This window comes from Acromyrmex echinatior, chromosome 4, assembly GCF_024713525.1.
Source record: "Acromyrmex echinatior isolate Ae372 chromosome 4, ASM2471352v2, whole genome shotgun sequence".
NCBI classification, from domain to species: domain Eukaryota; kingdom Metazoa; phylum Arthropoda; class Insecta; order Hymenoptera; family Formicidae; genus Acromyrmex; species Acromyrmex echinatior.
In genome coordinates this window covers 12,198,785-12,221,193 of record NC_141855.1, presented here as the reverse complement: position 1 = coordinate 12,221,193, position 22,409 = coordinate 12,198,785, and the positions used below count along the sequence as shown (strand labels likewise).

Here is a 22,409-nt window from a genome sequence, read left to right as displayed (position 1 = left end):
AAAAAAGCATTTGAAAAGCATTTTGAAAATTTGTTATAAATGATGTTATAAACTTATTACAAATAATTTTAAAAATTGGTTTACTAATTAATTATGCTGCGAATCAACAAATTATTAGGCTCGATAAATTTGAGATAAAACATTTAATCTTAAATTACACTGAAAAAAAAGATTGGTTGCTGCAACAATTTAGATAATAAAATATGATATAGCATTTTTATATGGCTGCAGCAATCAGTTTTTGGTTGTAAGAGTAAATTTTTAATTGCGTTAGCCTATCGAAATCATATACTGACATTGCGGATAGGCTAACACAACTAAAAATTTGCTGCTATAATCAATGCTATATCATATTTTACTATAATATCTAAATTGTTGCAGCAACCAATCTTTTCTTTCAGTATGTCTCGATTGCAGGGGATTAGAAACACTTTTATATATTTTATGTGTGTGTGTGTGTGTGTGTGTGTGTGTGTGTGTGTGTGTATTCTTGCCTCTAACGTAATTAAATAAACCAATACGGAGAGAGATAATGATTCATTTGAAGTATAAATATTAATAAGCTTAAATATCCTGTCAATAAGTAGGGAGAAGAAAATGATTTCAAGCCATACCAGTCATCACGTAGCCTTGGTAAATATTAGACGTCTTTCTGATCTCAGCAAAATTCACAATATGCATAATAAGCATTTCAAACTTTTGAATTTGTGATACACAATTTGTGAAATCTATGATATATTTCACACATTTTGTTCATGTTTTATACATCGTAAAAAAGTGCGAGTGTTAAAAAATTTACAATATACATATCTCAATGCAATATAGAAAGTAAAACACGACATTGTTTCAGTTTTTTATATTCTCGTAATTAATGAATCGATCGAAGAGATCAAACATATTTTATATATTCGTAAATTATCGTAATTATCAAATTTCTTGGAGAAGAAGAAATGTTTTACTTGTGAATTTGATTAATGGTATGTATTGCATGAAATCTTAAATAGATTTAAAACTATATTTAAGGATAAAAAACATATAAAGATAAAATAAAAAAATAATTATATTTTCTTTTTCAATTTGTCAATTTAAAAATTCAAAGAACAGAAATCGTCAAAAGTGTTTTTTTAATAAATTAAAAAAATCAAATTAGTGAATTTAAAACGTTATGGTATTTTATAGCTAACTGATCGTGAATGAAAATAGTATTGCAGGATTTTATTTAAATAATCTTTACAGTAAATTCAGGACGGCCGAATGTAAGGCTTAATTTAAATATCTAATAAAAAAAATGTTACGTTGAAATCGTTTTAGCTTCTAACGATTTTAAGGTACCATTTCATGCAACTAATAAAAGCTGGTGTTTTATCCCCCCGCTCCATCGTATACAGCGAAGTTACGCTCAAAGTTCGATATTGTTCAATTGATAGCGAAACATCGCTGAAAACTGAAATACATGACATGTCATGTTATATACTTATTTGTAGAATATAGGGATATAAATATTATCGTAAATATATTTTATTTTATATTAAATTAAGTGTTATTAAGTGTCATTAAGTCTCATTAAGTATAAAACGAGGAATTATAACTTATCATTTATTATTATTTATTTCTTTATTTATTTATTTAATGAATTTTATTGTTAATGAATTTATGCACTTGAATGATGGTATGCTTTCTGTCGAAATATGGATTCAATATAATGAGCAAAATTCCATTTTTTTAAATATTTTTTGGCGATATTTAGCCAGTTTCTTTCTTCGAGTTGACATGGAAGAACTACAGGACACAAACTATCCCAAATTGCTTCACACGTCTCATGAACAATGTTAGTCACTGTCGTCACTCTTACGAAATATTGATACCATGTTGATGTCATAGAATCCTTGAAAGCAAGATATTTACATATATAATATTCGTTCAAATTTAAATTATAATTTAAATTGCACGCCCAAAATAACACATTCCCAAAATAACACATTCTAGAGAAGCTTTAAAACTTATTTAAAATCTTTAAAACTTGTTTTTCGTCTTTAAGATGACTTTTAGTCAAATTCTAAAGACATTTCTTTTTCAAACATCTTTTAGACATCTGAAAGACATCATGATTTAAGAGGTCTAAATAGAACATCTGAAAGATGACACAAACAGCGTCATAAGATGTCTTCAAGACGTCTTCAAGACGCCTTTCTGATAATTTTAAGATGTCTTAAAATATAACTTCGGGACTTTCAGATGTCTTTAAGACATAAAAATGTTATATGGGATGTTGTCAATAAGAAAATAAATTTTCTTTTGACATTGATTTCCGTTCTGATTTTTTTATAAAGCTGATTCTGAGAACTCCAAGTCGTTGAGAGATTTACACCTACACAATATTACGATATGTCGATTTTCATTTCAGACAAAAGTACTAATTACATGTATGCCTGCAAATAATGTGGCAAACTCAGAGACGGCAACTTTTGTGTAGACAGTGTAAAGTACTCGATACCTGAAATTTTTCTGCGTATGAAATTTTACACATGAAAATCCGAAGAGAAACATATAAGCTATTTTTGATAAAATAATGTAGAATATATTGTAAAATGAAAATAAAACTGTTCTGCAAAAAGATCTTTTTCAGTTCTAAAGGGATTGAAAACATATCTACGTTCTACGTTGCTTTGCTAAATTGATTTGCTATCTTATATGTTTATTCAAACATCGTAAAACTTATGAAATTAGAAGCTTTTATAAATGAAAACGACTCAATAGATTAAAATTCAATATATAAAAAGGAGCTACGAGCAAATATTTAATAATTTTTTACTCAAATATTACCAACTTTACAGAAAAAAGAGCAAGAGACGAAAATTACTTATTTTCTTCTCATAAAGTTCTGAGAATTTTTTCAGAACTTTTTAATACTGACTTTCTCTATTTTTTTATGTATTTTCTCTATTTTCTATGTTCATAAAAACAATTGCCAACACACACACACACACACACACACACACACATACACACAAAAGAAAATGCATTACTAAAAAGTTGAAAAGTTGATCAAAACTTCTGAAAAAATTCTTACAGCTCTATGAAACAAAAAACAATTTTGGTCTCTTGCTGTTTTTTTGTAAAATTGATAGTATTTGAGTAAAGAATTATTGAAGATATTCAATATTCGGCAATTTTTAGTAATTAATCATTAACTATTATGAAAATTGCAAAATAGCAGAGGACTTTTCGACTCAGTTTAGTCTGCTTTATCTACAAAAAAGCGCTTGGCAAAAGTGTTACGGGACACCCTGTATAAATGCATATTATTGTATTTTATACAGAATACATAAAAAGTCTGTAAATAGTCGAATATCTCAAAAGTAAAGCATTTTTGAGAAAAGCAAGTCTTCCAATAAGCTGAGTTCCTAAAAAAAAGTGTAAATAATCTTGTTACAATTATTAGTATTATTAAGTATATTTTTGTATTTATTACATTTGCAACACTAATACACTTCATTACTAAACACTTCATTAGATTTATTTTTCTCACTTAGAATATTTTATTATTCTATTTTTTATTTCTTATAAAATAATATCTGTAAATTATATCAGATTTGAAAATCCGATTAAGCAGGGATATAGACATAATTTAATTAATTCGTAAAATCAAATCATCATTTAAATTTATTTTAATTAAATCATAATTCTCGAGGAATTGTTGTGTAACATACAAAGAAAACAATTTTAAATATAATTTCTTATAAGCAATTAGGTACATTTAGTCAGAATATTTCTGTTGACTTGTTCTAGACGCTTCTATAACTATTGTATAATCTAAATAAATTTACATCTTTAAAATAGTTATTGAATTATTTAAACATTATTAGCACGAATTACATACATATTTATAGAGATTCCTTCTTTTTTTTAAATGCGTGATATAATTAATTTATATATAGAAGATTAAGTTTTTATTATACAATAATGATTAAATCATTGCGCAATTTTAATTCAAATAATTAGTATAAGACGTTCGAGTTTTTCCACTTTAAGGAATTTCTACTTTAAGAAATGTTAGCGATTAGATTCTTCGAGAATTATTGTAAATGTTTTCTGAAATATTCCACTAATATTATCTATGTGTCTATAATAATTTAATTGTGCCAAGTACTTTGAAAAATAATGTAAACGTTACATAATGTGCTACATAATTGCTGTTATGGATTAATTATCTATTAAATCCATAGTATATAATTTATATACATTAATGTCTCGCAAAAATAGATTAACTCATTCAGATAATAGATGATGATTTTTTTATTTTTTACGTTTATTTTTATTATACTTTATATAAAAATTATTTCGGTATGTACATTCTGTCAAAAAGTACCAGGAATTGATCATTTAAAAAGCCCGCTTAAAGGAACTGTCAAAATTCTTTTTCTCGCTAAGTTGGCATAACTGTCCTCTATACTGACGCAGAGTTGGAGTGCCATCTGTCATTTAATGTGATTATAGTGCTCGATTTTATCAGTTCATCTCAAGTGTGTTTTGCGATTTTTACAATGAATGAAAAGATCGAACAAAGAATTTGTCTCAAATTTTGTATTGCAAATGGAATTTCGTGTGCCGAATCGCTGAAGATGTTACAGAAGGCTTACGGTGAATCGACTTTATCAAAAACACGTGCATATGAATGGTACAGTGCATTGAAAAGCGGTCGAGATGTGGTGAAAAACCACGTCAAAGTCGATCAAAAGTCAAAGTGATGTTAACTGTTTTCTTTGATTGTCGTGATGTTGTGCACTCGGAATTTTTGCCAGAAGGTCAGACGGTAAATAAAGAATATTATCTGGGCGTTATGCGGCGTTTGAGAGAGCAAATTCGTCGAAAAAGGCCAGAATTGTGGAAAACAAACTCATGGATTTTGCACCATGATAACGCACCATCTCACAAGGCTATCATTGTGAACGAATTTCTGACCAAAAACTCAACAAATATCATCGAACAACCACCGTATTCACCAGATATGGCTCCGGCTGACTTTTTTCTCTTTCCAAAACTCAAATTACCACTTCGAGGCACTCGTTTTCAGTCGATAGAAGACATAAAAGAGAATTCGCGGCGAGAACTGAAGTCGATTCCGGAAAATGCGTTTAAAAAATGTTTTGATGATTGGATTATTCGTTGGCATAAATGTATTATTTCGAAAGGAGGACTTTGAAGGCTATACAATAAATTTGAATGAATAATAACTATTTTGTGTTTTATTGACCAATTCCCGGTACTTTTTTGACAGAATGTATAATAAATATAAAAGATAATTTGAAAAAATATACATATTATTCTTATTTACATATTTTTTTATTTACATATTCTTATTTACATATTTACATACATATTTATTCTTATTTACATATTTAATTCTTATTTATATATTTCTTAATCATTTCATTTTTTATATTTACGATTTATTATAAAAATCAATTTCTTTCATAAAAGTCAAATCTATTATATTTATCAACACTGAATCAATTTCTTTCTTAAAAATCAAATCTATTATATTTATTAACACCGAATCAATGCGGAAATAAATTTTTGATGAAGCTATCACGTCGTTCGTTCGGTATTTTTCTCAAAATTAAAATTTTTTGATGTTTCGTTCTGCAATCAAAGTCGACATTCATGGTTTTTTTTTATTAAGACTGTCCTAAGTAATAGCTTAAGATACGATCTGAATAATATCAGTGATTGATTTATAAATCTTTTAACTGTACTTATTAAAACAATTTAAAATAATGTAAATAAGAAAGAATGAATTGCCCTATGGTTAGGTATACATATGTGCTGCATATACTGTTCGCAAAAAAAAATAATAATAAAAAAAAAATAATAATAAATTCTAATGTTTTTCTCTAAATATCTAGTCAAATAAAAAAATAATAAACATTGTAGCAACCATTCCGGGTATGATATCTAAAAGCCTGTTACGCATATTTAGGATCCTATTTTGTAACTCTTAATGATACTAACAACATATCGATACACTGTCGTTACGCAGATTTACATAGTAAATAAATTGCGCAACGATAATATAATGATATTGTTACTATTATTAAGAGTTACAGAATAGTGGCTTCTCTCTCTCTTCTCTCTTAATGTTGGTTATATAATTATATGATTAGAAATTTGAAAAAACAGATATTATTTACTTTGGAGAACAGTTATTAAAAATAAGTTTCTTTATGTATTTTTAACTAAATCATGTGAAATTCATGAAAAACTTATAGACTTTTATGTCAAATATATAGAAAAAGGCATAGAATTTATTTTTCTTGATATTCATTGTTAAAATGTTTAATTAATTTACTTTGTTATTTCGACATTTAATTTTTTTGTTTCTATAATTTTATATTATAGATGGCGAAAATATGTGCGTTGTGTTGCAGTAACTAACGATTTGATAGTCTTTTAAAAATTAATACTTGAGAACAAATTAGAGATGTGTGCAAATCGAATCAGTTAAGATTCGATCCTATTTTAATTTGAATCGGTATGATTTGAACATGAACTATTTGAAAATATCAAAATGTGGCCGGTACTCATTCGATTTCATTGATTCGGTTCTTATTTTAAAACTATCTTAAGTAATGTCTTAAGAACTTACTATGAATACTGAACTAAGGTATTTAAATATAAAAATCACATACATTGACAATCTTAAACACACACATGCACACACGCACGCGCACATACATACATAAATCCTTCTAGTCAATGGCTTTTATGTCAGCCAAGTTATAGTCGTCACGTATAAATTGCACATATAGCGTATAGATTCATATTGGTTATTGATTTGTAACTATAGTTATATATTTAATATTTAAATATTGTACATATATTTTAAAATAACTACATCATATATAATTAGTTTTTTTTATATAAATAATATATATAAATAATTTTATTATCTACATATTAGATTTTAACTGACAATTATACTGTTAAAAAGTTAAAAGTTATGATTCGATTCGAATTCGATTCGAAGTAAAAAAAACCATGATTCGCACATCTGTAGAATAAATCTTATTCTGCGGCGCACAATGCTCTGATGCATGACTTTAGATGAAATAATTAATATGAACAATTTTATTACGTAAACCGATATCAATTTCAATCTCGAGATCTTTATAAATAATTCCGAAGGACATCACCGCTCTCACTTCAGCGAACGCTCAACTCACTCACATACCAGTGATGCTTCATGCACGAAATGAGAACGCGAACAAATATCCGGATTCTTTATAGCAATTATAGCATGATAAATTTACTATGGAAAAGATAATCATGGAAATGCATTCTCTGAAAACTCGAAAACCACGAATCTTGAATACGTATATCTTGAGCGCATCGACCCTTTGCGCGCGGATTCAAATTTTAAATACGCTTATACAGGAATCACTGAGGCAAGTGGATGCAAACGAAATAAAGTGGATTTAAAATTTCAAAGTATATATACAGGATATTTTATTTTAATTGATACACTACAATATTTCGAGAAGGAGATGTGAGATTAAAAAAAATTTCAGACGAAAGTTACGTGACTTCAAGGGAGACATAAAATGGTATTATAGGTTTGCTAATACGTGACGTCAAAGTCAGAGCAACATCACCTTTTTTTAAATAGAATCTCTGATTTTTTATTGCATATTCGCGTAGCTTACCTCGAGAGCTTTTTAAAACATTATAATATAATATTTTTTTGTTAAGAAGATACTGGAGTAGCCAAATTGCCAGAATTTTGCAGATCGATATAAATCTCCGAATTTACGAAGTCAAAAATCTTTTTATACGATTAAAGTAGATGCAAAATTTGGGAGTGCTACAATAGACTTTATATTAAAATCAGAAAAAAAGTTCAAAACTTACGTTTTTTCAATCCGTAGAGCTGTCATCTGATGTAGATGTTCCTTACTCAGCAAACGAGAATGAATTAAAATGGATTAAAATTTTTTTAATGCACATTTTAAATCCATGAAAATAGATTGAATGGATTGAAATGGATTGGATCCGTAGCTGACACTAATTTAATATTCGAAAAAAAAAATTCATATTTAAGGGTTATAAATTTTATTCCTAAAAAATTTATAATAATTATATCTGAAATTAACTACTTCAAATTGATATTAAAAAACGCACCTTAGTGGAATTCGAATCTAGGATCTCTGGATTATGAATCTTCTATGTTACCTGCTACATCAGAGCTTTCCAAAGAGCACCGCGGATCCCTTAATCCTCTTGCCTTTCGCCCGTTCGTGCTTGTCCTCCATTATGGGTCCAACGCTTCTCCTCTATTCGTAGTTGTGATACGGCACGGTGACGCGGCGTTAAAGATATACTCTATGCAATTCCTATAAAAATACATTCAGGATTCAGTTTAATATTCATGAATCCGTATTTCTGAAAATTTGATCTTCATTTCAATCCATTTTCATTTACTGGGTAATACAAAAGTTTTATAGTTCGTATTGACCAAACGATAGTGCAGCATTCAGCGCATTACGTACACAAACAATACTGAATTTGTGAAACTAAAGCGGAGAGGAGCACAGATTCTTGCATAATGCATAAGAAAATGTAATTTGTTACAAAACATTTTTATTGAATTAAATACGCATATTTCCTTTATGTTGTTCTGTAAAATGCAAATATAATATAATAACGCGATAATTTTAAGAGTTTTTCCATAAATGCACGATTGTCTTCAGTTCCAATAGAGCTATTTGATACTATAATATAGGCAACATTACAAAGGTTAAGTTAGCTCATGATCTGTTTTACAAACAGATGTGGCGGTACACCCTATGAATTTTAATTTTAAAATCGTATTACGAAAAAACTAAGAGAAAAAATAATATAAATAAAACTAATTTAGGAAATTACAAATGTTACAAATGATATAATGTTATCAATAATATAGTCACTATTATTTAAACTATGTAATTTTCAAAAGAAAATCGTAAGAATTTTATTTTCGTAAGAATTTTATTTTTTATATTCCTAGAATTCGTTTTTAGCTGATTTGGTATAAAAACGAGCCACGAATATACGAATTATGAGAATTTACTTACTTAATAAGTACTTTTTTAATTAGCTAAACAGATCATGATTTTATTAGTAATAAAGTGCAATTAATTTCTGAGAAATAAGAGAGTGTCACTTTAGGAGATCTATGTCAGTATCGACGAATTTCCTTTATATATAATTCATATTGAATTATTTAGGCATTAAAGATCCAGCTTCAACCGTTATAGGCATTTCTATTTTATATTTGACTCAAAAAATGACTACAAATTATAGTTTAATTATAGTATCTACAACCATTGTTTTTTCTGTGTAATTTCTAAAAAAAAGCTTAGGAAATCTGAGAAATTATAACGTATTTATGAAAAAAATCTTCATAAATTTCAAATATAAAAAATTCTAAAAGAATATTTTCGAAAGAAGTTGCATTTAAAAAAATTAATCGTTGCAGGAAACCCTTGGTCGACTTTAAATTATCTGAGCAAAAAATTATTACAATTTATTTACGGTGATATTAAACATTTATTTACTATTATATCATACTATTCCGCAAAATGGTGCAGCAAGAGGCAGTGATTGTAAGGAACGCTATAAAGCGTTATCAGAAAGAATTGGTGTTCAATGGCCTGAATATGACTGTTTCAAGAGGTTCCATGTAAGTAATTGTTATTTATCATGTCTATATAAAAGATCATCTTTTTATTCATTTTCACTTCGAGTTGTAAACAAATAATTCAAGTTTTTCAAAACAGGTTATTGAGAAGATGCCATTATAGATATATGTATAAGAAAGAAAGCAAAGCAATTAGTTTATGCGATTTTTAATATTATTTAATACACAGTATAACTTATCATATTAATATCTTTTGTGTCAATTTGATAATTTCCTTTGATATATTGAAAATTGCTTAAAAATGTTATCACACACTTTTTCGCGTTACATTCATCAATTATTTAAATTGGCACCATTTGCAAAATACACGACATAATCGTATATTTTTCTACGAATATTCAGATAAAAAGTCTAATAAGAAAACCTCTTTTGAACGTGTTGTCTAAAATAAAATAAAGCACGTGCAATCGAAATCTTTCCTCTAAACAGCTATGGACTATTAGGAGCCAGCGGATGTGGAAAAACCACACTACTGTCTTGCATTGTCGGAATTCGATATCTCGACAGCGGAGAAGTGTGGGTTTTGGGAGGAAATCCGGGCAGCAAGGACTCCGGTATCCCTGGGCCTCAAGTAGGTTACATGCCGCAGGAGATCTCCTTAATCGAAGAGTTCACCATGAGTAGTGCTCTATATTACTTCGGCAGAATTAACGGGCTCGACAATGAGGAGATTGGTAGGAAAATGGATAGGAAAATTGTTCTGGTGTTAATTGCATGCAAAACGTTGCAAAATGTATTCTAAGAAGTTTTAGTTTTATAAAACATTTTAAAATATCTTTTTTAAAATATCTTTTAAACGGTTCTAATTTCTATTTTAAATTATTTGTACGTAAGATATTTTTAGTATTATATAATTGCCCAAACAACACGAATGTCGACTAATAGTTGATTAACAGTCGACTTACGACTTAGAATGTCGACTTACTCTACGTCTAGAAACAGTCGATTTTAAGTCAATTTTCAACAGTCGACTACATGCCGACTGGAAAAAAGTCGACTATAAGCCGACAAATAGTCACTCGTGTTGTTTGGGTGATTTCGAAACAACTATAGCTTCTCTGTATTATTTCTAAGAGACGAGTCAAAGGTTTTTGTCGGAGTTATTGCAATTACCTCCAACAAATCGCCTAATAAAAAACATGAGTGGAGATCAACAGAGAAGAATTTCTCTTGCCGCTGCGATGATTCACAAGCCCGAACTTTTAATCCTGGACGAACCCACTGTGGGCTTGGATCCAATTTTGAGGGAGAAGTAGGTTTTGCTTCCTTTTTAGATACGATAAGTAAAAAATAATATAAAAATAAATTATACTTTTTCTTTGTAGCATTTGGGCCTATATGATTCAGATTACGCAGGAGGAAGGTACCACCGTGCTGATCACAACGCACTACATCGAAGAAACTAAAGATGCTAATAAAGTGAGTGTTATGTTTATTAAATTAGTTTTAATATCCATGTCAAATCAATACAAAATATATTATAAAATTTTAAAAAACTATTCTTTAATGTTTTTTTAAATCTTGTTTTGCTTAATGATGTATTTAATATTATGTATTTTCAATATTATGCAGATCGGTTTAATGAGACATGGTAAAATGTTGACGGAATTAACACCGCAGAAATTACTGGAGCGATTTCAATGTTCGTCTTTGGAGGAGACTTTCTTGAAACTGTGCAAAGCACAGGATAATACAGCTTCTTTAAATGACGCTCAGGAATTTAAAATGGAAGATATTGATAGTGACGTTTCGTATCAAAACCAAAATCAATATGAACAAACAAAAGTACATATAGAAATGATCTATGCTAACCATTGTTATAAAAAGCTATTTAAATATATTATTTTATAATACAAATAAATTGATTTGTTAAGGCAACCTTGGAGTATAAACCGGTTTCAAAGCGCCAAGTTTCGCGATTGAGAAGATTCACAGCTTTATTAACGAAGAATGGCAATCAATTTTTACGTTTTTATGGGTAAATATTTATTGATAATACTAGTTATAATATTATATAAGATTTCTATTTCTATTTTTTAAATGATTCTTATATATTTTTAGTTGCTGAAAAAAAATATGTTTAAAAAAGTTCCATCACTCACAGATTTTAAGAAATAAAATTTTTATTTTTGAAAAATCTAGAAATTTCAACAATTTGCAATTTTTTACTTTATTTTACAAAGTAAAATACTTATTACTATTCAAATTAAAAAATAGAAAAATTATATGTATATTAATATAATTTTTTGACACTAGATGTTTTCTATTAAATTTTATTATATTTTAATATATCACTTAAAATTGTTCATAAAGGGAACATTTTATCATCATGTTTATTTATTATTACATAAATATGATTATTATCACATAAGAAATTCGAAACGAGTTTCTAGAAATTAAAGGATGATGGAATTATTTAAAAGCATATTTTTTTTAGTATAAAGAGTCTTATCAAAGTTCCATAAAACTCTTAATAAAAAATACTTATTTTTTGTTGAAAAACAAAAAAATTACTAAAATTTTTTAAATTACACTACAGTGTAATTAATTTCTTTACAGAAGAGATACACTTTATACATTCACAAAATAAAATTCATTATAATTTCCAATTTTGTCAGTTTTATTATTATATTTGTACAACATTGATGAATCATTGTTTATACAAAATATTATATTTCAAATAATTCAAATTTACATATCAATTTTTTTTACACAATTTCATAATAATAATAGGTACATATTATATTTTTCAGAGGACTAGTGTATGCAATATTGTTTCCGATAATCCAAGTCAGCATATTTATTGTCGCAATTGGTAAAGATCCAAAAGGATTGAAAATTGCGGTTGTCAATGATGAAGTTGGCAACTGCGATTACAACAATTTTAGTAATGTTTGGAATGACGAAATTACTTGCCACTTTAGTAACCTGAGTTGTAGGTTCTTGCATAGTTTTAATGACTCCATCGCAACACAGGTACAATGACAAAGACCAATAACGATCAGTACCTATTGTATATATATATATATGCATATTTAATAATGCTTATTTTCTTAGTGTGCTTTTTCCGCCAATTTATTGACAGTAAATCAAAATAAATTAAGTTCTTTCAAAACGTTTCAATATAAATTAAAAGAATGGAATAACAATAATTAAATAGTTGATGTGTATCTCACAAAAATTCTTACTATTATAATATACCGTTTCAGAAATATTATGACGATATTTACGAGGCGACTTATGCCGTACAAAATGAAAAACTCAATGGTTTAATGTATTTTAGTCAAAACTTTTCCGAAGCTCTTCAGATACGAATGGAAGATGCCACTTCAGCGAAGGATTCCGATCTTCTTGCCAGTCAAATTCAAGTTTTTCTAGATATGAGTGGTATGTAATTTATGTATTATACAGTTTCTGTAATAAATTAAAAATTTAATTAGTTCATATATCTAAAATCTCAAATAAAAAATATTATTTAAAAAATTATACAAAAAGATCAAAAGAATATTATAGTAAATCACGAATATTTTATCAAAAATAAACGCAAATTAATTATTAGTGATATTAAAATACATAAATTCACAATAGCCTTGTTATAGATATGCTAATTGGATTACATATACAAAACAAGTTATTCTATCGTTTCTTAGAAATTTATGAGGAAGTTATGAAAGATTGCAAATATTCGCCAAAATTGGCCAATCTGCCAATTCGAGTAAGAATATTTTATAATTTTATTATATTTAATTTCTCTCTTTTCTCTTTCTCTATATATAGAACTCTTTCTTCTTGTGTAGAACCAAAATGAATAAAATTACATTATTTTCAGTTTGAAAAACCCGTTTATGGTACGACAGATCTCAATTATGCAGATTTCATAGCACCATCATTCATGTTAATGTAAGCAAAAACCAGTTCAACATAATAAACGAAATCAGTTGCTGTTACTAAACTATTTATCTTTACAGACTTATCTTCAGTTTAGCCAATACAGTCTCTACCTCCCTGATAATTGCAGATCGATTAGAGGGTATTTGGAATCGAAGTATAGTCCAAGGTATTTTATTTAATTTAGTCCAAAATTAGTTTTAGAATTACTTCTTTATCATTTCTTTTATTTATAATAATAATGTAAATTTGCGACAGGGGTCAAAACAGATGAAATCCTAGTGTCTCATATTCTTATTCAGAGCATCATCATAATCATTCACACCGCTATGATAATGCTCTTATACTTTTCTATATGGGAATTGGAATGTAAAGGATCAATATTTGACATAATAATCCTCACATTTCTTATGGGTTTTTGTGGATTGATGTACGGTAAATACTCCATATTATATAGATATATCAAAAGAATTACACCTTAGAAATTGCTGAAAATTAAATTGATTATTCGTGTTAAAATGTATTCTTAGGTTTCGTAATTTCTATTATGTGGAAAGATTACATAATGGCGAATTTCACTTCGATTGGAAGCTTTGTCGTATTAATATTCTGTAGTGGTAAGTTCTTATTTCTTTGTTTCACAAAATTTACTTTTTATTTCAATCTAGTTCTGTTAAATGATATCGTTATTAATATGATTATTTCAGAAATTAGATAAGATTATTTTTAAAATTATATTAATAAGTATAATACACTTGTCAATATAATTATCGCAACATAAATTTATATCAAAATAATTTAAAGTAAGCATAATTCCATAAAAAATGATATTAAACTTTTATTTTTTTCATTCTCAAGTATAAAGTATTTTAAGAAGCTTTCGATAAAGTTTAAATTTATCTCTATGCTCATTATTTTTTCTAAAGTAAGGCCGTATTATAAAATACGTCTTTATAAAATTGCATAGTTTGATTGCACTTTGTGGGGTACAATAAATTTTTTTCGCAAATATCATAATAGTCGTAAAGTATAGACTTTTTATAAATTAAAAAAAAAATAAAACTGAGTTTTTCTTTCGGAGACACGGCGCAGCAGCGTATTAAAATTACTTAGGGTAACTCCGGCAAATACGCGCTGGAATTTACACCGCAGAAGTAAGAAAAAATAGAAGGAGTGGGGGTAGTTTTCTCGCAACTATTCTGTTACATACCTTTATGTTATATTAGTATTGTGTTATGATTTCAGCTTCTTATTGTCAATATTAATGAAATTATTGTAAGTTGAATTGATTTGTCACTGTAATAAGTAGCGCCATCATAAATTATAATCTATATAAAATATTATAATTACTGTAGGGCGTGTAAAAGACTTAGTAGTTATTTCGTAATACATACGTGTAGAGGAATAGTAAAGCATGTTGTATGTAAGCAAAATACAAGTGCTTTGCTTTCTTTGTTTAGTTTGTTTATCCCATCTGATATACAACATTTTTAACATTTATGCCGAAAGCATACAAAGTACGCAGATTGAATTCAGTGCACTAAATGCAATTACACTAAAACGCATTACATGAAATATGTATCTCATGTTGTAACACTTGTAATATATGTAGGAAGATTTTAATTATTATCTATTACTTCATATACATATTTATCATTCTTATTCCTTTAAAACTTTATAAACTCATTTTATAAGTTATGTCATTTTACGTCTTATTTATATTGTTTGTAAATTTTTTATGAGCCGTACATATCCCTATGAATAACCATATATCTCACCCTTATGAGATATACGACAAAAATGCAAGGTTCAAAAAGTTCATTTTTAATACGAAAAATAAGCATTTCGGATTTCTAATATTTTTTTCATAATGATGTAACGATGTACCTCCGAGAACAGCATCGTCCCTGTTAATTTAAAATATAATGTGCCCAGATACCAACTGAAGTAACGCGAAGGCGACCGAATACCGCCGATCGCTGTCTTTCAGACACGTGAGGATACCGATTGACAATCCGCAAACCGAACTATAGCGAGCCGAACTATAACGAGATCGCGACATTGGTAAAATTTGACATTGGTAAAAGTATAAAAGACAACTCATTTTATCAGGATGACTTTTTACCTGGTATCCTGCTTACGATCCAGATCATTTATAATTTTATATTCCTGCCTCGTTCTTATATAATTTCTTGCTATATGTTAATGCAAGCACTAATTGTGATTTGAGAAGTTTTCCACTATATTTGGTGTAGTACTGCTTCTAGTTCATTGGGGATCCTTCCAAACTTTGTAATCTTCTTTCCATTATATCTCACGCATATCATGATAGAATTTAAACTTCAGTAAAAACAATACTGTAATTAGAAGTATGTACTAACAGCACTTGTGGTACAGTGCTTACTTCAGTTTGGTTTAAATTCGTTCATGTGTGTGAGATGATGGGAAGAACGCTATAAAGTTTGAAAAAACTATCAATAAATCTTGAACTAGCATTACACCACATATGTTAAAGAATATGTTCCTCAGGCCACAATTAAAACTTATATTAATACACATATATAAGCGTTTGCACGAAATTATTCAAAGACGAGACAGTAATATAAGATTTTAAAGGGCAAACGTATCCATGCGCATACGATATGCAAAATTCGAATAGGAACCTTTTTATGATGCGCATTGGTTAATGCTGATGTTGGAGGAAATTGAACAAAAATGCATAAGTAAAACATTGGTAACAAAAAAAATCATACAAAGCTTTATTTTTCTTAATTTACAAGAAAAAGTACAATACATACTTTACAAAGATTATATCATAATATTTGTAAAAAAAGTTCATTTTACCACAAGATGTATTAAACTTATGTAATTTTTTAAAGACGTGATACCTTTTTCCTTTAGGAAAGATGATAGGCGGAAGTAAGAATAAATTCAAAAGTTATAAAAAATTTTTTAAAGTACAGCCTCTATCATTATGAGATTGAAAAAAAAACTTTTAAATACGTCAATTTCTTATGAAGTTATGCTTACTTGAAATTAAGCAAAATTTTAGTATAAATTTACATTACGATAATTTTGTTAACAAATGTCGTAAATAATATAAAAAATTTTAGTAAACGTTTAGTTAAAATTAATAACATTTAACGAAAGATTATCATTTACTGTAGTTGAATTTTTTTTAATATACTAATTTTAAATATACTATTAATTAAATATACTAATTCATAAAATCATAGGATGTATATGGCCAATAGAAGGAATGCCAAAAGAGCTTCGATGGATCAGCTATATATTACCAACTACTTTGCCCTCTATATCTATGAGAGGAATAATCTACAAAGGTTATTCTGTATTTGAACAACAAGTTTATATTGGTTTCATAATAGTTGTGGGATGGATATTGTTTTATTTTATCGTAACTATAGTTAGTTTAAGACGGAAGACCTTGTAATATTATTTAAAATGTCTAAAGAAAATTCTTTAAAAGGAAAACAAAAGCAGTCTGACATAGACTGCAAAGTTTAAATAGATGTATACGTAGAATATTTCGTCTAATTTGATCTAATATATACAGGATGTTCCTCAATTTTTGCCAAACTGCTTTTGCGTAGATAGAACGGAATAAACTGAGTCGAAAAATCTTGTATCATTTTACAATTTTCACAATGATTAACAAGATATTAATTACTCGTCGAATATTGATTTTCAATATTTTTTTACTCAAGTACTATTAACTTTACAGAAAAACAGCAAGTTACAAAAATTATTTTTTTCCCATAAAATTCTGAGAATTTTTTCAGAATTTGTTAATGCCGCATTTTTTCATGTTGATAAAAAAAGTTGCCAGTAAAGTATTTAAGTAAAAAATTATTGAAGACCAATTTTCGATAATTTTTAATAATTAATATCTTGTAACTATTGCGAAAATTGCAAAATAGTAGAAGACTTTTCAACTCAATTTAATTCGCCAGATAGAGCGCACCTGTTTGGGATATACAGTATTTTTAATGGACGGGATTTATGCTCGAAGTGCACAGATTGAGCGCATTAAATGCAATAAATTATATGAACTATATACCTCTTGTAATAACATTTGTTATATATGTAGGAAGATTGTAATTATCATTTATTAATTAATATAGGGGACCGGGGCACCATGGATCACGGAATACCAATATAAGTCATCGATTTTAACATAATCTAGAATGTTTAAATTAATATGACTGGTACAATATAACTGTTACTTCGTTACCCATACTTTTTATTTAGGTGGCAATAATTAAATTCCATTGTCGAAAAGCATCGACTATTAATTGTTTTCGTGATTTAATAATAACTTTTTAACCGCATAAAAATATTTTAATTGTTTTTGTAATAGAACATTTATTAAAATAAGGTGCAAGTTTCTGCGCATCTTTTCTCAACTTATTATGTTACAAGTAATAATCTAACATTTATTTTTTATAATTTTCTAAATGTATAATTAAATGTATAGTTGGGATATCATAGAGCATATATTAAAATGAATATTTATGATAAAACGGAATAATATAGAAAATATTAGGTGTTGGAATTAATTCGTAGCGTTTTACAAGTGATGGGAAGTACTTTCATTAATGTATTTTTTAATGCTCATGTGAAATAAATAACATTCTTTCATTAAAAAACGCTACGAATTAATTCCAACACCTAATATATATATATAAACAATACTCTAAATGGGCAGTTCATATTTCTAAGTAATTAATTTTATTTTAATAATAAATTTTGTTTATCTTATATTAATGATTATTTGACATAAATATATCTTATTTGTTTTCTTATAACTTTCTATTTTATTATTTAATAATTATTAGTTGTAATTATATTTTATTGTATTAGTAACTGCTAAGAATGTGTAAATTAATTGAAAATACTTTTCAACTTTTCGTCATCGTTATTTCTGGCATAATTCTACTATTTTGTGTATGAATTATCCTGGATATGAGGCACCATGGATAATTTCTTAAAAAATATGTTTTTTTTTAAACTAATAAATACTTACTAAATATACTTAATAAATTTTAAAATATGCATTATGCTTTAATTATTAAAAACAAATGATACAAAAATTTTTATATTGCATGCACTTTTAAGAATTTAAATTTTTGTGATTCATGCACCGATATCCATTTATCATTCTTATTTCTTAATAAAATTTTGTAAACATATTTTATAAGTTATTGTATCATTTTACGTCTTATTTATAAATGTTATTTGTAAATTTTTCAGCTGTAGATACTCCCCTCTGCCTATGAGTAGCTTGCATATCCCATTATACGATATACGGCAAAAATGCAAAAGTTCTTTTTTTAATACGAAATATAAATATTTCGGATTTTTAATATTTTTTTCATAATAGTAAACTAAACTAGGAGTTTGAGTTAGAAATATCAGTGTATAATTGGATAGAGATTCACTTTTTGCTTCACCTTCTCCTTGTGTTTCAACTATTAATAAAAAGTTTAATAACGTTTTTCAATAACGTGTTTACAAATATTTAAACAACTTTATTATAATACTTCCCGGTAACAAATTTTTATGCATGAATATATAAATATGCTAAACACGTATAAATATTCATAAACATGTATAATTATTAATTATTCATTCTAAAATAATTATCAAACATTTTATGGGCAGATAAAGCGAACTAAACTAAATCATCTACTATTTTGCAATTTTCGCAATAGTTAACAAGATATTAATTACTTAAAATTGTCTTCAATAATTTTTTACTCAAATACTATCAACTTTATAGAAAAACTGTAAGAGAAAAAAATTGTTTCTTTTCTCTTTATAAAACTCTATTTTTCAGAATTTTTTAATACCGTATTTTTATCGGCCGAGATTGCTGAAAAAGCATTTTCGACCGCTTGAAACATGCGACTAGTGTGAGAAGGAGTTCACTGTCTCGTTCACTCTCGGCGCGCCGAAGGTGAATACAGGTATGTACATGGACTCGTGCTTGAATATATGATTATCGGTTTCGCCAGACCGCCGTCTGTGTCGCTACTGTCAACGCAGAGTTCTTGACTGAGTAGTCAGAAGTCTTAACTATAAGTGGATCAATGCTGCTATCGCAGTTTGTATCAGATTATAACACACGCAAGCATCAAACGATCGATATGCGACTCATCGACATTACCCCCGCGATCGCTGAAAAACTCTTAGCCTGGTATGCAGCAACGTAAAGATCGCGAAATTCAAAATAGGTGATTTAGGTGTGAGCAAATATAAAACCGTGTGAGCAAATATAAAATCGTCTTCAAAAAGGGTTATACACCAAAGCTACGTTCCAAAACTTTCTCTCCGAGGAAGATTTTACTCTATGTGCTATAGTATACGTTACGTGTATAATATATTTCGAGTAAAATCTTCCTCGGAAAGGACGGTTTTGGAACGTAGTAAATTTTAATTACCGAGGTTATTAAAATTGCTAAAGTGCAGCATACTGATCCTGTAACCTATCTACTGGACGACTATCGCGGAAAATCTATCTCTGGAGCGTTCTATGAACATCACAGTTCCATCGCGCGGCTTATCCGGACGTGTATCTCGTGGAGAAAGTATTCATACAAACTCTGTATTTTCATAAAAATGTATGTGCGAATTGCCATACACGATCAATATTTATTACATGAAGATCATGACGCATGCACTGCTACAACTTGCGATAATATTGGGTCATCTAAAAACCGCGGATACTTTTTAGATGACCCAATATATAACGTAACATTCTTTGTCATACACAGTCGCTAAAAGTTTCCTGCTGCTTGCCAGGTGATTTATCACGCGTTAAACAGAATGGCAAGTCAATGTGTATGTCGGTGTATAGACGTTCCGGATATTTTAAGTCGACCTTAAGAACGTAACTTGTAGGCGAATCCTGAGCAATCGCTAACGTCGAAGTCCGAGACGTTTTCGAAATTTGGCGTATGGCAACAGTTGACACATCACTCATCCGTATAGATAATTAACATCAAAATACATCAAGTACGTAGAAAAGATTTCGACAGGTTGTACGACTGCTTATATTTGTTATTGCGCGTACCTGCTGGAACTTTGATTTGTAAGATCGTAGCTTATATCGCGTTCGATAAACATCATCATATCTATATCAGTGAGCAGTTCGAAATTTACGCGTATATGTCTCAGCATAGCGTCCCACATAAAATTTGGTAAAGTATAATAATGCGCAAGGTCGAGACCGTAACTTTCAATCGCGAAAATTTTCAAATATGTTGGCTAATAGCAACACGTTCGTTTTTAAATATAGATCGCTGTATTCACGCAAGGTTTGAACAGAGAACTGTTGCCAAACGTTCACGGCATGCGCGTAATCGCTTTCGGATATAATATCACTGATCAAGGAACTGTAGAATGATTCACGCGATGGTAAACACGTATCTTGTAGCTTGTCAGCGCAATCAATATATTCATATGGAAAAATCTCTTTTCGTATCAGTAACTCGAAATCTTTTTCGGACAAATTTTGAAATTCGCATTGTAAAATTCGAAATTCATTTTTATTGAGAAAGGATGCTAATTTGTCGAGACTGGTACTTAAAAATTTATAAGAATCAATGAACCATAATTTTATATTATTTCGCGAATTTGATCTTTCAGCGGTATCTTTAACATTTTTTGTAAATGATATTTTTCCTTTATTGGTAATTCTATACTGCCTTCATATGCTGTAACTATTTCTTTGATAATAAAACGTGAATCATAGCTTGATAAATTGTGGAAAACTATGAGAATAAAATATGAGTTTTTATAATTTAAATCGCAATTTTTGAATGCGCGGGACCCTTGTAATGAGCGGTTAAATGGCACAATGATCGCTTATTCAATTATCGTCTAGCGCAAAAGGCATTTTACACACGTGACAATGCATCGCGCTGCGCAATGTCTCCCACTATTCGCTCGACAAAGTTTCCATGGGGACATTAGCTGCTAAAATTTTTTTACGCAATATGCTAAACTTTTCAGTTTTTCGACGAACTGTAAAACGCAATCCGGATCGTGACAAAATCGATATTTTGATAATGAATCGTCGTACGAACAGCGCACGTAGTATCCTATGCTAAATACATGATGATGTTGATACATACGCGTAGATGCTTCCTGATCGCTATCGGTTTTCTCGAGGATGCATTCTAGATCAGCGTAAACGACAAATGGAATTCGTTTCTTCCTATTATAGTTGTTAAAGCTCAGCCACTTGTCGTCGTCGCTCGGTAGTCGGATAGCGCAATCGTTTATTCGTCGGCAATCTATCATGTGTAAATGTATTTCTTATTGAAATAAAAATAATGTAAACAGCTGTATAAAAATAAATAATGTTAATTTTTTTTTTAAAGAAGAATTCGCTTTTATTAATTATATCCTTACCGATCGCAAATATACTTTTGACGTGAAGTTTACTCAATTACGAGCTCATGAGTTGAGATTCTTGATCCATGCGAAATGGTTCACATTATCGCGGATCTTGCAAAAGACATGTTTCTTTTTTTTGTCATCAGCGAATCGTATCAGGAGAATGTTTAGCGTTTTCTGTCCCTCGATACCGTATACGTTAATGGATACATCGTCGAGACGTCCGAATTTCGTTCGTCTTTTAACGTTAAAGGAAAAAATTCTATATTTTGGAAATTTAGCACCATCATATAGTGTGGATAGAAAGATTCGCAATCCGCGTTTCTTTCGGCTGAGTACAGAGCGGCGACCACCGACCACGCGA

At 28.7% G+C, this 22,409-nt stretch overlaps 1 protein-coding gene and 1 long non-coding RNA gene across 3 annotated transcripts; one reads left to right on the top strand and one right to left on the bottom strand.

Moving 5' to 3' along the window:
• Positions 1-586: 586 nt before the first annotated feature.
• LOC105146476 (ABC transporter G family member 20) lies at positions 587-18,834 on the top strand. Of its 2 annotated transcripts, XM_011056767.2 has the most exons (16): positions 588-777; positions 851-977; positions 9,515-9,718; positions 10,166-10,410; positions 10,811-10,988; positions 11,062-11,155; positions 11,309-11,521; positions 11,611-11,714; positions 12,490-12,712; positions 12,946-13,123; positions 13,336-13,451; positions 13,566-13,636; positions 13,705-13,793; positions 13,883-14,059; positions 14,155-14,241; positions 16,861-18,834. In XM_011056767.2, exons 3-16 carry the CDS (start codon positions 9,618-9,620, stop codon positions 17,073-17,075), a joined length of 2,091 nt encoding a protein of 696 aa, XP_011055069.1. In that variant the 5' UTR covers positions 588-777; positions 851-977; positions 9,515-9,617; the 3' UTR covers positions 17,076-18,834. The 2 variants fall into 2 exon arrangements, with proteins under 2 accessions (XP_011055070.1, XP_011055069.1); XM_011056768.2 differs by having other exon boundaries at positions 587-977; positions 13,387-13,451.
• LOC105146475 (uncharacterized) lies at positions 8,303-22,052 on the bottom strand. Its single transcript, XR_846193.2, has 2 exons — positions 21,781-22,052; positions 8,303-8,390 (listed from the first exon to the last, which is right to left on the bottom strand). It is a non-coding gene; the product is annotated as an uncharacterized LOC105146475 (long non-coding RNA).
• Positions 22,053-22,409: the final 357 nt, after the last annotated feature.

Excerpts from the sequence above, each read along its gene's own strand:
- LOC105146476 (XM_011056767.2), top strand. The coding sequence starts at position 9,618 with ATGGTGCAGCAAGAGGCAGTGATTGTAAGGAACGCTATAAAGCGTTAT. Across the intron at positions 9,719-10,165 it reads ACTGTTTCAAGAGGTTCCAT|CTATGGACTATTAGGAGCCA; the intron begins GTAAGTAATTGT and ends TCCTCTAAACAG. Across the intron at positions 10,411-10,810 it reads GCTCGACAATGAGGAGATTG|AGACGAGTCAAAGGTTTTTG; the intron begins GTAGGAAAATGG and ends ATTATTTCTAAG.